The 15,269-nt window shown below is 40.3% G+C and overlaps 2 protein-coding genes across 2 annotated transcripts; one reads left to right on the forward strand and one right to left on the reverse strand.

The window, feature by feature from the left end:
- Positions 1-1,168: 1,168 nt before the first annotated feature.
- Positions 1,169-6,999, reverse strand: ACOT13 (acyl-CoA thioesterase 13; the record flags this gene model as incomplete). The annotated part of the gene is made up of 3 exons (XM_032181115.1): positions 1,169-1,880; positions 3,986-4,170; positions 6,829-6,999. Coding segments are annotated over 3 exons (513 nt in total), but the record flags the coding sequence as incomplete, so codon positions are not given.
- TDP2 (tyrosyl-DNA phosphodiesterase 2) lies at positions 6,998-13,469 on the forward strand. The gene is made up of 7 exons (XM_032182579.1): positions 6,998-7,173; positions 7,267-7,355; positions 9,550-9,717; positions 10,959-11,050; positions 11,483-11,601; positions 11,936-12,106; positions 12,859-13,469. Exons 1-7 carry the CDS (start codon positions 7,015-7,017, stop codon positions 13,138-13,140), a joined length of 1,080 nt encoding a protein of 359 aa, XP_032038470.1. The 5' UTR covers positions 6,998-7,014; the 3' UTR covers positions 13,141-13,469.
- The last annotated feature ends 1,800 nt before the right edge of the window (positions 13,470-15,269 follow it).

Raw genomic sequence — 15,269 nt, forward strand, 5'->3', positions numbered from 1 at the left:
AACTGGTGATGCTAGATAAATAATTGATTTCCAGGCAGAGGAAAATATAAAGTGGGAAACAACCTGACCCAGTGAAGTGTATAGTTCTGGTCAGCAAAGATGAAGTTTGTACCTGTAGTAATCGTTTCCTCAGATCTGCTTCAGTAAAGCGTTGCTTCTATAAATGGAATTCAGGGATAGTCCTGAACGTGAGTCAAGTACTGAGGGGGAAAAATCATACTGTGTTGCTTGAAGAGAGGATACTACTGTTAGAAGTACAAAGCTGCAGGCATGTAAGCTGTATATACTTCTGAGCCTCAGAGAGCTTCTACTGAGTACACCATGAGCAACTGTTTCAGACTTAGAGCAAAGATACACTTGGAGAGCCTAAGCCTATTGGAGTTTTTTTTTTTTTTTTTTGACTTTAAACTTCCATTAAACGATTATTTCTTGTAGCTGTGTCACTTGTTTGAAAACCATTTCAGAACAACTGATATATTAGTGAAATTGTTTATCTTTGGAAATCAGTCTGCATGAACAGGTTACTTAGCACAATTCATTGGAAAGTCTTTTGTTTTGGGAATGCACAAGAAAGTCCTAAATACATTTTCAGTCACAGAATTGAAATCACTAAGGTCAATGAGTCAGCTTGCATGACAAAAAGATATTTGCACATGCTTTACCAGTGTATTTGTGCATGCACAAATCTTCGCTAGAGCAGAACTAAGGTCATGGCTTATATAAACTTATACGGTGCCTGTAGCATTTTTTTTTTTTGTAGTGTGATAGCCTTGCCAAGGATCATGTCATGTTTAAAAGCAGTTAAGCCTGTTCATAACACTGCATGAAGAGACAAGTCTTACGTGTAGCTGATGAAACAGCAACTTAGCTCTACCAAATTCAGTGCAAGTCAGACAATCTACAACTTTAGCCTGATAGAAAGTCTTCAGAATTTATTTTCACACACCTCTAAGTCTCACCTGATTTTCAAACAAATGTAGACAGAACTTTAGGTAGGTAGAGTTGAGAAGCCCTGATGATGTAGCTGTACTTTCACATGCAGAAATCACAGAGAGGAGGAAGAAACTCTTCAGGTGAATTGATGTATGAGGGTCGCACTATACCCTCCTTCAACCACTCCATCCCGACAAGCTTTAACTCAACACAAAGAGGTAATAAAATCTTTAAGAAGGTTGTTTTAGAAAGCTTTATTGAATATTTTTGAATTTGTTACAACATCAGTGAATTACATTCAGTATTACCTTGCTTTACACTTTCCAACTGGTCTCATGTTATGCTTACAGAACTCTTCATCACCATTCTACAGAACAAATACTTTGTAAGCATACATTACTACTGTTCAAATGTGCTTGTGACCAGCCTGAAGACAGAGCTGCTTTGACTGTACCACAGTCAAAGGAAAACAGATCTCTTTACATGGTCATGCTGGCAAACCACACTGCTCTTCCAAAGCCTTTTTCTTTGTTACCTTGCCCCCCATGAAAAACACACACACAGATGCATTTCCATGTTATTTTGTTCTATTCTTCATCCCTGAATAGGCACTAATTTTAGGCTTTTAGCAACTTTGATGGTAATGAATTTGTTCGTTTATTGTGAGACAGAGACAACTCACATCATATAGGTGATCAAAATTGTGTAGATAATGTCTTATTACATAAATGTGAAAATGATTCTATACAGGATTCTTAATCCAACATTCTTATTTTTGAAGTCACTTGTATTAATTGCCTAGATACTTTGTATGTCTGCCTTGTGCAATTAACTTCCCTGTTGCCTTATTCGTTAAATCCACGGTGGCAAATGCAAGATTTCTTCCTTGCTTCAAAATCTGAGCTGTAATCAGTACCTCTTCTCCAATCTTAGCAGCTGAAGTGTATCTTCAATGAAGAACAAAATGAACGGGTAAGAGTCTGTACAGAGCACAAATCCAAGAATATTCCTGCATTTCAGATTATTGTGAAGGGAATTATCAAAAATAAGTAATAGGCACGTCTTTTAACTACCTGCTTGAAAATCCCTGCTGCTTCAAGTCCTAAAGTCCCTCCTAAGTACTGCAGTGGTAGTTCAGTACAACAGTTCCCTGAAAACAGAGGATAGAAAGAAGCCCATCTCTTGGTTCTGATGAAAAGCCCTTTTTGGAACAGAAACAACAGGGTACCAAAGATCTCAGTTACAAGCTCAGCTCCAAGTCCTATTCCAGCCACTGCTGGCTTCCTATGGCCTTTCTAAGCCAGCCTGGCTGGTTGAGCTGCAGGATGTCTCTGGAACAAATGCTCCAGAAGGTCATTTCTGTATGGAACCTAATTGTAAGTTAACTGCTTCTCAGACCCTGGCCAGAGAAAAGTCACGGAAATTTGGGAGGCTTTCAAACCTTCCTGGTTTAACTCTATTTCCATTCATTACACAACTTTTTGTTTTCATTACGTGAGTGGGTGGGTGTGCTCTGACAACTCTCTCCGGGGAGTAAGAAATTATTCCACCACAAAAAGCCTGAAAAGGATCAGGAGGGATGTGGTCTGAGGTAAGGGAACAATACTCAAACGTCAGAATTACACGGGAGAATGTGTAAGTGCTTCATCAACCAGATCACTTTTATGCATGACACCACGTCAGAAGTATGTCAGTCATGCCCACGGCTGGTGTAGCACAAGCCCCATTACTTGGCAGGGGGCAGGGTTTCAGTCTTCTTTCATTCTCAGAGGCTGCTAATCCCCTTGTGATTTAAATAAGTAAGTAAATAGCCCGTTTCTCCCTGTTCTTTCCATTACTGAAATAGCTTCCTCATGACAACTTTTTAAAAAGAGCCTTCCCCAAAAGGAAAAATCTTCTAGTACAGCAATATCTGATAGCCAACATCAACTGTTTATTGAAAGCAGCAGTCTGAAGCAATAGCTACAGCTTTGTTTAACCCAGATAATGTTTCCTAACTGTTATGCTACTCGATCATTTTGGATCACCTCCACAGAGGGTATTTTCTTGAGATCTTAGCTCTTATATAATTGGGTAGGCATTTTTGATAGGGTAAGTAATTAAAATCTGGGCCTCTCATGCTGCTGCAAGGCAAAAAAAAATTTATGAGCATTTCAAGTTTCCATTTCCAGTCATTTTCAGGTCATCACAGAGACAATGGAAAGCTCAAGTAGATGCTCCAGTCCCAGCCTACCAGTGGCGAAATCATAAAGTGCTGGGGGGAAAGGACGACATCTGGTAAAGATACACAGATCACTCCCCACGCCCTTTTAACATTTTAGACAGTTTTGATGAGGAGCTACTTCTCCAAGATTTTTAATGCTCAGTGTTAGTTATTCCAAGTAGGATTACTTCAGTTCCAAGCAGTCACAGTCCCTTCACTGAAAGTAACGAAGCAAAGCTGACAAGCTGTAATACTGTGATCAAAGAAGGTTTTGGGATTTTTTCTTAAAGGCACTTTTTAAAAACTGCAATACAGGAAGAACTATTCTCAGTCTTCAATGGGTCTAGAATAAAGGAATGTTCCTCTCATGAGAAATTGACTCAATCTGTAATTTACCCTCCATATGAACAGGGCTAAAATGTTTCTTGTTTTAATCTTTAATGGACTAATACTATAAAAAAGGTTTATAGAAAGCTGCTTGACCTACATTTTGTTGTTTGAGAACACTCTAACATATCTTCACAAGCAAACAAGTTGAGCTTGTTGTGTAAAACTAAAATTTACTGCCTAAAGTCCCTTTAACATTCAGTGAATGAGTGAGTAACATCTCTTGAACACACAGGAAATAAAAGCTTAGGAAACTCCAACTCAAATTTTGCAGCCTGGCAATATTGTCAAATACGCTCTCCCTCACCCCCTACATAATTTCTCAAAGCAAGACTTCTGAAACCAAAGGCAACACCTTTTTAAAGCCCGTACTACAACGTAGAAGGGAAGTGTTATGGAGTCAAAACCTTGTCGGGGAAGAGAAGTTAGCATGTTCTGGCAAACACTGTGGATGATACCTACGTGATGTTCATGTCCACGCTGACCCCTGGTGCTGCTCTTTCCGTGTGCAGCAACGCTGCTGTTGATACCACATCCACAAGCGTGGCTGTCAAACCTCCGTGTAATGTGCCACCTCTGTTGGTATGTTCCTCCTCTACTTTCAATTCACATACAACTTTTCCTGGGGTTGCAGAAAGAAGTTTTATCTGTATAAACAAAAGAGGAATTAAGAGTTTACTGACAACAGTAACAACTCCAGATGCTGCCCTGAATCAAGTTGAAAGTAAATCCTGTTTCAATTTTGGATTTGTGAGACAAATTGAAAGATGAAAAATGTACTAATTTAACTGTCACATTATATGTTTCCATAAATTTTGACCAGAAGATTGCTTCCTTAGAAAAATTTGCATTTCTAGCACAGATAAATATTTAAACCGACAATTTAACAAACCTTCAACACTTGCTATGCTCTCGGGAATTGCCTAGGAGACAGCATTCTGCTTTAATTTTCTTTTCCTTTAATCTGTTACTGAAAAGCCAGATTAGAGGGAACACAAAACTGCTTTGTACCACAGTTGTGAAGGTGTATTTGTTAGCTGTGAAAATGGAAATATGACCGACAGTAGTTCATTAATCTTTATACCAGAGCAACCTCAGCAAAAACCTGTACTTTGGAAGGAGCGCTGGAAAAGATAATCAGATTGGCCTCCCTGAACTGAAATTTGTATTCCTGGGCAGAATTATACAACGCTGTGTCACACCGTACTACAGCACCGTGACTTGCGTATACACTTTTATTCTAGCCCAGGGTGTTACACAGAAAATTACAGTACATCTGTGGTACTGTGCTTCCTCATGTTATCAGCAAAAGCTGGATTTCTGAGACCAAGAAGTTACTACATTTCAGTATTTCCAGTTATTTTATTCAAGTTGCTTCAGCTATTAGTACTATATTTAAAATCTGAAGGCATGTGCAGAACTGGGATAGGTACTATATATGTATTTATATATTTACTCTTGCAGCTAATACTTTGAAGTACCTCTAGACTGCCACAAGTGAAATGTGGATGTGTTTATTATAATTCCTACATTTTTTTCTAATTTTTTAACACCAAATTCTGTGTGGGGATTTTTTTTAAACTTAAATGTTTCCATACCATATCAAGCAGACTGACTTATTCTCTATGATCTTAAAAGAAATTAAGACTGAAATGTCTCCTGTTTCACTACTGTTTATGTATAACGTCTTTCATTATGTATTTTATAAATGTTATTATGTATTTTATAAATGTTATTATAAAATAACGTATTTTATTATGTTTAATGTATAAAATCTCAATTCCAGCTAAAATCCCTTTCTGGCAGAACAAAGTTTTTGCGAAATTTGTAAAGAATTGCTACCAAGATAAATGGTAATGGAGTACTCAGTCCAACTTCAAATGGAAAAAAAAAAAAGGAATTAAGTAGATGGGACATTGCTGAGGCAGCACCCTAGTATGAAAACAACACCCTGACCAATGAAGATCCCAAGGTCAGCCACGCTGTAAAGCAGTAACCGGAGGCCTATATTTCAGACAGAATTTGTGATAAGGGTCTTTTGCTGATGCTTGACGCTGGGAGCAGAAGGCTTCCACTGCCTTTAGAGAGTGCTCCAATCCAGCAGCAAGGCAAGGAAAGCATCTGCTCTCTGCCACTGCTCTGATCTAACACTTGCTGCCTTCTCCCCTTGTCAGAAATAGTTTGGTATTTGAACATTTACACAGCTAGAGCTACTGTTGGTACTTCTCAAAGCCCCCCGTGCTGTCCTCCCACATGTCTCAGTGAGAGGTACACTGCTCTGGCTTCCAGCCACAACTGTGATGCACTACTTTGGAAAACGAGCTTCAAAACCCATAGACGTTAAGTCTTATGTAGATACTTCACTGGAATTAAACCAGAAACTTGGTCTGATGCTAAACCTGGAAAGTTTCAGCCTAAAATATGTCTTCTTCAGAATAGGAAAAATGTCAAGTCATATTGTAGTTATGGCAAGAAAGGTTTCGTGTTATCTCCCAGTGCAGCAGCAGATACTTTAAATCAGAGCAAAACTTTTACTTTTATTAGGATTGCATTCCTACTATCCTATTTCTAGAAGAGGATTGTGGAAAAAGTCAAAATGCATTCCAAAGCAAGGTAAGCAGCCCGCCTCCCAAGGCTCACTTCCTTCAAAAAGTTACCTTTTCAACCCAAACTACTGCATTCGTTCTCCACACAGTGAGATTTTAAGGTGAAAGGTGAGCAAAGCTACCAGGGTGAAGAGGTCACTAAGGACTGATTAGACTCTGTAACTAAAGGACTCTTGTAATGACTCTTATGTATGACCCGTATGTCTAATAGCTGCTTTCTTTAAATGTGTGGGATCACAGAGCTGTCAGGAAAAACATAAATTTTGAAGTGGCTGTATTTTTTAGATATATTTACTTCATCTCTGCACGTCACGGGTATGTAAACAAAGAGAAATCAGGGCACCAGAAGCAGGATCCCGGCGCTGCAAAATTTAGCGAGGATCCTCAGAGTGCCTCACGGGAAAGCCCTACACAACCCAGAGGTGGCACGACCCCAGAAGGCACGGCAATGTCCCTTGAGCTCGGTTTTTGGGATCATTAGGTAGCGTTACACGGGAGCTACACCGCTCAGCCACACTCCTCCACAGCAAGCCGTGCCTGGTACCTCCAGCCTGGCTTCGAGGAGGGGCTGTCAGCACGGGCTCCTTTCTCCTTCCGAGCACGTTTTACCCCGCAGTCTCCCAGCCCTGAAGGTGATCATGGCGCTGGGTTATTGCGAAGGGAGAAACGCCCTGGCCTCGCCCCCTCGCAGCGCCGTACCTTGCGGAGCACCCTGTCGAAGCCCTGCGACTCCACCATGTACCTCATGGCTTCCCGCAAGCCCTCCGCCGCCAAGCCCGTGCCGCCCGGCATGCTGCCCCTCGCCACCGCCTCTTGTCCCCGGCCCGGAACGGCTCCAGCCCCTTCCGCCAGCCCCGTCCCGCCCCGTTGTGCCCGGCCGAAGCCATGGAGGTGGCGGCTGCGGCGGCAGGGGAAGAGGGGACCGCGATGGAGACGGAGGAGACGGAGCGGAGGAAGGCGCTGAGCGCCCAGTTCGCCGCCATCACGGGCTGCAGCGCGGCGGCGGCGTGCGGAGCCCTGGGCGACCACGACTGGCACCTGGAGGTACCAGGGGGACGGGATGGGATGGGATGGGGTGGGACGGGGTGGGTTGGGTGGAGCTGGGAGCCCTAACTCAGCTCTGCCCCTGTGCTTCAGAGGGCGCTGAACGCCTACTTCGAGCAGCCGCTGGAGGACAAGGACGAGGGAGGCAGGGAGCCGCCGCCACGCATGGACCCGGGGGGCTGGTGAGTGCCCGACCCCAAGATGCCCGACCCCAAGATGCGGTGCCCGGCTCGTCCCGTGGTGCCCGTGGTTATATTTCCATAAATCGCATCGCCCCCTGCATGCACACCCTGCAGAAGTCAGGGTCAAAGCCCCCCCCAGTGCCTCTCACAGACCGACTGCCCCGCAGCACACCCATAGGGCTTGCTGGGATGAGGCGCGAAGGAAGCTGGTTTCTGGAGGTTTGTTTGTTTTGTACATCCACGTTAGGTAGAAGAGCCCCAGAGGGCTTTGTTGGTATGAGTAAGCTGTGTTTGGTAACAGCATGCTTGTTTTTCCTTCGTAGAGCGGTATATATGAAAAAAGCAGGCCTCCTAAACGTTAATGCTAGGCGGTCCACACCGAGTCAGAACACGTCTGTATGAAATTGTATGGGTCTATTTTTTTTTTCTTCTTCCTTCTGGCTTTGCCCTGCAGCTTCTGCCTTCAGCTGGGGCACACAGGATGTGTCAGAAGGAGGTGATGGAGGCCTTGGAGGCAAGGGACCTGCTCAGTTTCAGACCTGCTCGCATTTTGCTGCCCAGTGTTGGGCCTTCCCGGTGGGCTTTAAGCAAGCCCTTGCCCAACCATCTTGCCTTTGGTATTGGCAGCTTAAAACTTCTGACTTACAGAAGTGTTCCAGGGTAATGACTGCAAAACTTTCAGGTCTGGTCTTGGGAGAATCCTGGAGGCTGAGTTGTGGTATACTATAAGGTAAAAGGGGGCTTGCGGGGCCTATCACCTACAGACAGGTGCTTGGTGTGTTGGCCTTGAGGAGGTGAGGCACGTAGGAGTGAAAAAAAGGTGTTTTTTTAGCTGCTAGAGAGGAGCTGTAGTAGCTGGTCTATCTGCACTGCCTCTAGCACGACCTCTGCACTGCTGCTCATAAGCAGTGATAACCAAGCTGATATAGAAGAACAGGTTAAAGTTATGTATTTGATAATGGAACACTATTGCTGGTGTCAGTACTAGGCAATTTCATTTTCTCTAGGATTCCTGTTTTTCATTTTTCTAACAGAAAATGCCTCCTCCCATCCCATACTGAATACCCTAGTGAGTATTAAGTGGGTGGGGAACTGCTTCACTTGCTTTTTCCACACCTCTTGGAGTCCAAGCAGACTTTGGTACTTCATCTCATTGTTATTCAGGTTACTGTATGAATATAAAATGGGACCATGAAAATTTTGAAAGATAACCTATCTAAATAGCCCTTAGCTCCCTCTCCTTTGTATGCTTTCCTTTTTGTGTTCTGTTTACGTTATGCGTATGGCAGTGGAGTCTTAGGTTGTTTGTTCAGCATGAAATAAAAAAAAACACAATGCTACTCTCTAGGGAATAGATAAGTTTTGTTTCAAGGCCTTATTTCCATGTAAGCATATAAATTCTGTGTTTAAAAACAAAGCTCCAGTATCCCAACTTTGCCAAAATAGTCTTAGCTATCCTATTGAACATACGTTGTTTTAGATTCTCCCTTTACTGAAGGAATTCACATTGGGCCGCACTTCGGAGGAGTCGGGTTCCCTTTGGTGACGTGATCCCCAAGCAGTGGCTAGATTAGGCACTCATAATGTGACAGTGCTATTCAGTCTTTATCAAGTCAACAGGGTAGATAGGGCCCTGTGTTTTTGAGGTGGGATTTGGGGGTGAATATTCCCAGAGAAAATGATTGTCAGTTTGTCAGAGTGAGTTTGCACATGTCTGCCCAAGGGGGACTCAAAAATTTTACCTGGTTATGAAGATGGGCGCATAAAAGCAAGTCATGGCAGCATTTCTTTGTTTCTAATATAATGGAGAGTGTTTACATAACTAATATACACAGACTGCCTCTGGCAGGGCGAAAGAGTTGAATTGCTCAAGTTCATTGGATTACATTGGTTGCCATTGGATAACTTAAATCAGAATGGTAAATGTTACTTTGTGTCTATGAGGAGGAGGAAGAAGACGCCCTTAATTCTCCTATATCGTAAAGCTCTGTGTGATTGAGATCCGTATGTTTAGTTACTGTGCTTCTAAATTACAGTAAGAGTTCAATGTATGTTAACCTATTTGTTGGGAATGTTTTAGATAGCCACCTGTAAGTTGTAATGCATGTAAACCATTGTACTTTCAAAGACATGAGAGGTAGTTGCAGGAAGAACAGTATTATGCATGTTGACAAACATGTGACTATCTTTTTAGTATTGACCTCACAGCAGATGCTACTACTAGTAATGTCAGCGACGCTGGTGCAGACTCAAGGCAACAAGATGATGACAGCAGCTTCTCACTGATAACCTGGAACATTGATGGGCTGGACTCCAGAAATCTACAAGAGCGAGCTAGAGGCGTCTGTTCTTACCTGGCATTGTAAGCATAGCTTCGTCTTTGTTGTATTGTTTACCCAGCTTTAAAGCAGAAAGTGAGCTTCTCATTTTAGATACTTCACAAAAGTCTTCATGCCCAAATTATATTAAAATTAGATTCAGTAATGCAGTACCCTTACAAATCCTAAATAGCTGAACAAAAGTTGATAATACTAGTTGGAAGAGGTCTGAACTTGCACAGCATTTCAGGGGTTAGAGGTAGTGTGAGAACTACTTTAAAAATCTTTTTGTAATGAACAATATTGTTTACATCAAGATGCACTCCCACATCAAGAGCATATTTCATACTTCCCACACATACGCAAAAAGAGGATGAAACTGGAAGAAACTTGATTGTTTTATTCCAGTAATATGAGTAACTTAACTTGATTGTTTTATTCCAGTAATATGAGTAACTTAATTCTAGAGCAAGCCATTTGAAAGGTCAGTAAGGTTTTTTGTTTGTTTTGTTATTTGAAAAATGGCTCTCTTGCCATTACTGTTACTTGTCTATACAAAATAGCAATGTGCAAATTGAGATAAAAGCAGTAGAATCTGTGATCACCTGTTATACTTGCATCACTGGAAGCTTCACATTAATATATTTATGAGCAATTTAATAATTACGTAAAGTGGTGTATCTTCATACAGTAATTTATCAATGTTAATTAAACTGATTTAAACAAAATGTATTCTTCTAAATCCAGCAGAAAACCCTTAACTAAATCAAATTTCACTTCATTTTTATTAATCTGAGGTGACTTTATTCTTCTTCTGTAAATAAGGCCTTAGGTTTGTCCTTCATCTGCTTAGAGCAGCATTGTAGCAAAAATTGTCAGGGACAGCTGTGAAGTTGCATCTAAATGCCTAAGTCCTTTCAGAACTGCTACCCCACATGAACTGTTATTGATGGCACAGCTCTAAGGAATGAAGGAGCTTGGCGCTGGTGAAACTGGATGAAGATCAAGACATACATAAGTCATGCATTTTATTACCATGTCAGTACTGTATCTGTAATAATCATTGTTTCATGCCTTCAACATTGGTGGTATATTTATGTGCTACTAAATACAGTGGATAAGGTTTTTTCTTCCTTTTTTTTTTTCTTTTAAATGAGATCTCAAAATATGTAGGAAGATGAGGAAAAAATGCACCTGAAATCCCTGACCCTGTTCTGTCTGACATCAGAGTGTAACAATACTACCTTTCAGTAGTTAATTTAAAAATTTGTCTTGCTGATTTCAGATACAGTCCAGATGTCGTGTTTTTACAGGAGGTCATCTTACCGTATCTTTGTATTCTGCAGAGTAGAGTAGCCAGTTACACTGTTATTCCAGGTAAGAAGTAAGCCTCAATTTCTTAAGACAGAAACTAGACAAAGTAAGCACCATTTGTAGCAGCTGAAAAGAGGAAGCTGAAGAAGGAAGGACTTAAAATACTTCCTGTGTTTTGATACCAGCATGTCGTTTGATGCAAATTATCCCAACGAAAAGCTCGCTTGACTGGTGGTTTCCTTTGTATTTTTTCTGCATTTTGAAGGACTGATAGCAAGATTAGCAAAAGGAAGTGCTATAGATAAGTAGTTTGTTACACATTTGGATTAAAAAATCTGAAAAATTCATACCCACATTAAGAAACTTTTAAGTAATGATTGTGTATACCTTACAAATTATTCTCCCAGATCATAGTAAGGAGATCTAATTAAGATCTTTAACTTCATGCTACATCAGAAGATAACTTTGACCTTTTCTTTCCCTGTTCCTCTTTAGGTAATATAGATGGCTATTTCACTGTCATTCTGTTGAAGAAATCAAGAGTGAAATTACTAAAACAAGAGATAATAGGTTTTCCAACAACGTCCATGATGAGGAACCTTTTGGTTGTGCATGTGAGTCAGTCATTACGTCCTGCAGCTGCATGTCTGCAAAACAAAAAAAAAATCACAGGAAAGGCTGGTCTGGCCTTACTCAAACATATCAGCTGTGTTGCATTTGATGCTAGCAAAATTAAATCATTAAGTTACTGCTCGTGCTTTGTTTTCCAGTCTTATAACTTCTGGAAACGATCTGGAAGCCTACTATCCTCCTATAAGTAATTTTTCTCCAATTTAAAATTAGTATTAACCACTCTGTCATTCAGTAATTTACTTTGTGATTACTTTTTGTCTTTGAACTTCATATCATGGTGTGGAAAGTAACACTGCTCTTTTGTTTCATGCACAGGTGAGCATATCTGGTAATGAACTTTGCCTTATGACTTCTCATCTGGAGAGCACTAAAGACCATTCCAAGGAGCGTGTGAAGCAACTGCAAATAGTGCTAAAAAAAATGCAGGAGGAGTCTGAGTCCACCACTGTTATATTTGGAGGGGATACAAACCTCAGAGACAGTGAGGTAATTAGAGATAAGCAACCTGGTTATTCTAAGGTGTTTTGGCAATATCTTCTCAGACTTTTCTGTTGTCTTTATGGAAAATGAACTACACAGCAGAGATCTGCAACTTCTTAGTCATGCTTTTTTGCTTAGTCATGTTTTAAGAGTAAGAAGCTGAGATATTGCTATGCTGAGGCTTTTGTTACAGCTGTAGCACAAAATGCTGAATTCTCAATATGTATTTCTGAGTAGCTGCAGGGGTAGTTAATGAAGTTTCAAATTTCAAAGCATATTCTGATTTTGAGATCATGATCTTTATTTGTTTGACTCTGATTTTCAGAGAGTTAATGCTAATAAAATAATTGAAGAGGGTGCTCTGGTGAAAGGTTTTGGGATTTGAAAATTCATCCTCTGTCATGGAGATACTCAAGATGAGAAGCCGTGTTTGGCTGCTGATCTGAAAGTGAAAATTGTACATTATTAGTAAAGGTGAGGGTTTCATCCTTCCCTAATAGAGAAATTCTATTGCAGCGAGCTGGAATGACCTTGTTTCAGAGAACATGACTCCCCATACCTCAAAATTTCAGAAACAAGCACTTGTGTTGTAGTATATTTTGGATGTAGAAAGTATGACAGAAATTGGTCACGCTGTAGAGTCTACTGAGAAATACCAGAATTTAGAAATGCCTCTCATATATTTGTTTTTCACAACTGATGTTTTGCAGGGAAAAAAAATGATATTTTGACAACATAGTTCTATTTTCTCCCTTCAGGTTACTAAGCTAGGTGGCTTACCTAACAACGTCATGGATATGTGGGAGTTTTTGGGTAAACCTCAACACTGCCGCTATACCTGGGACACAAGCTCCAACACTAATCTGGGCATAGCGAGTAAATGCAAATTGCGGTTTGATCGTGTTTACATTCGACCTGCAGCAGAAGGAGGAAATATTGTTCCACGAAGTATGGACTTAATCGGATTAGAAAAACTAGACTGTGGCACATTCCCTAGTGATCACTGGGGTCTTTTGTGTAACTTTGATGTGATATTATAAGAAAGAAAAAGGATTGTATTGTTCCGTTTTAAGGGTTTGTTCTTGTTTTACCAAAATTTTACTGTCGGAATTTAAGTAGGACATATTTAAATTTTCAAGCATAGCAAATTCTCTGCTTTTGAATTTTGCTGGAATGTCTTCATTTAATGCCAGGTTTCCTTTTTCCTTATTGTATTCATCCATTCTTGAATCATGTTTTTAAACATTTGTTTTTAACAAAAACACATTCCAGTCTTAAAAGAGGAGGAAAAAGCTAAATAGAATTCCTAAATCACTAGGTGATTTATAAAATGCTTTTATTTTGTCATGTAACATAATCTCATAATAAATGCTGCTGCTTTTTGAAAATACTGTTAGTATGACTGCTTTGTTTGTTTTGTAACTGTTTCTGTTACCCTTTACAGCAGTGTCTTTTGTGGGGTGTTTTGTATTAGCTTCTGAAGTTTGTGTTGTAAATAGGTTTGTACCCCTTCAGGCAAGACAGTAAGGGAGCTGTGGAAAGAAAAGGCAGATTCTCACAAACAAGTGGTTTCTTAAGTAAGAATTAAATATTGAATAGATTTACTATGTGCCCTCTATATGATATGAAAATATGAAAAGGCTATATGTAATAAGTTGCATGGAATTTGTACACTTGGGATGTTATATACCTTGCTTATTTTTATTAACCTGGATATGAGTTGCAGATTAAAAGATACTATCTTTTTGGTGAGCTTCTAAAAACAGAATGCTCTTAGAAAAGCAGCTCAAGGTCTAACTGACTTTGCAGAAGATAAATAGGCTTTCTTTCTCAAAGAACATTGTAACCAGTCTCGTGGAACCTCTCATTTTATAGATGTGCAAAGTACCAAATGGTATCATACCAAGCTGATTTAAAATGAGAAGTCTCACTCCTAAATTTCAAGCATGAAGTTCAGTGCACACGCATGGAGAGGAAGCACAGACAACCTGTCAATTGGTGTACAAAGTGCACCAAATGCCTGTACTAACACACAGCATTCTTAATTACAAACAATAAACTATATATATGTTTGTCTAAAAATACATTTTTTTTCCTTGGGTCTTGGGGACTTTACACAATATAGGACAGGGGAAGGTGAATCTGTTGGTTCCTACTCTGAAATAGGATCTTTAACCAATTTCATCCCAAGAATGGAAAGGCCAGAGGTACGCGTGTTTTTCCATTGATTCACGAGAGGTGACCTTACCAAACAAACAGATAAACCTCAGGATGTTAATTCATCTCCAGAGAAATCAGCTGGAGAAATGTCACTCTACATTCATTTATGCAAATGTCGAACCCCACATTCCTCTTACTAAAGGTGAAAGAGGCCCTTGTCTTTTGGAAAGGGTGTCTGAATCCTAGTGTCTTGATCGCTCTCAATGTATCCTTTTATTTTATAATTGAGAAATCGAAGAGGAAACAACTTTTTTTTTTTTTTTTTTTTAAAAACCACCGTTGAGCCCAAGATCTCTTTGTTTTACTCCCAAATAAATAATTCAATAAAAAAAGTAAAAAAATAGATGCCAGAATTTACCTTCCTGGTTTAAAATGGGCCTGGCCCAGTCATGCCTTTGGATGTGCTGCATGTCTCTTTCTTCCTCACTAAAAGCAAAGAAACATCATGAGGTTTGTTTTCACCATTTACATCTCCTCCCCATGCCTGGTAGTTACAGCCAAAGGATTCATGGGGAAGGTGATTGTAACTTTCCTAAAGTTCTTGGAGAGGGGAAAGTGCGATAAACTCATGCTTTGTCAAAATGAAGAGTTTTATGTCGTATCCTGCATTATGGCTAGCTTTGCTTATGTGGCTGCATCTTCCCGACAGTTTTGGAAGATAAGAAAAAAGTGGCTGATGGTTAGGATAAGTTTTTAATTTGGGGAAGAAAGAAGGAAAAATGGGGGGCTCAGAGCAGCATGTGGTGTAGCTCCAAGCCTAAACTCCAGATTCATCTTCAGCACTGAGTATCTGCCCCCTGTTTTGATCAGCAGTCTTAACCTCTGAAATAGTGAGTGGGGACATAGCATTTTCATTAGGAACAAGCAGGGACAGAATGCTCTGCAAGGGCAAACTCATTTTTCTAATTACAAAGATGGGCAAGAAGAAGACTTTTTCAGTATAATTAGT

Source organism: Aythya fuligula, chromosome 2 (assembly GCF_009819795.1).
Source record: "Aythya fuligula isolate bAytFul2 chromosome 2, bAytFul2.pri, whole genome shotgun sequence".
Lineage (NCBI taxonomy): Eukaryota > Metazoa > Chordata > Aves > Anseriformes > Anatidae > Aythya > Aythya fuligula.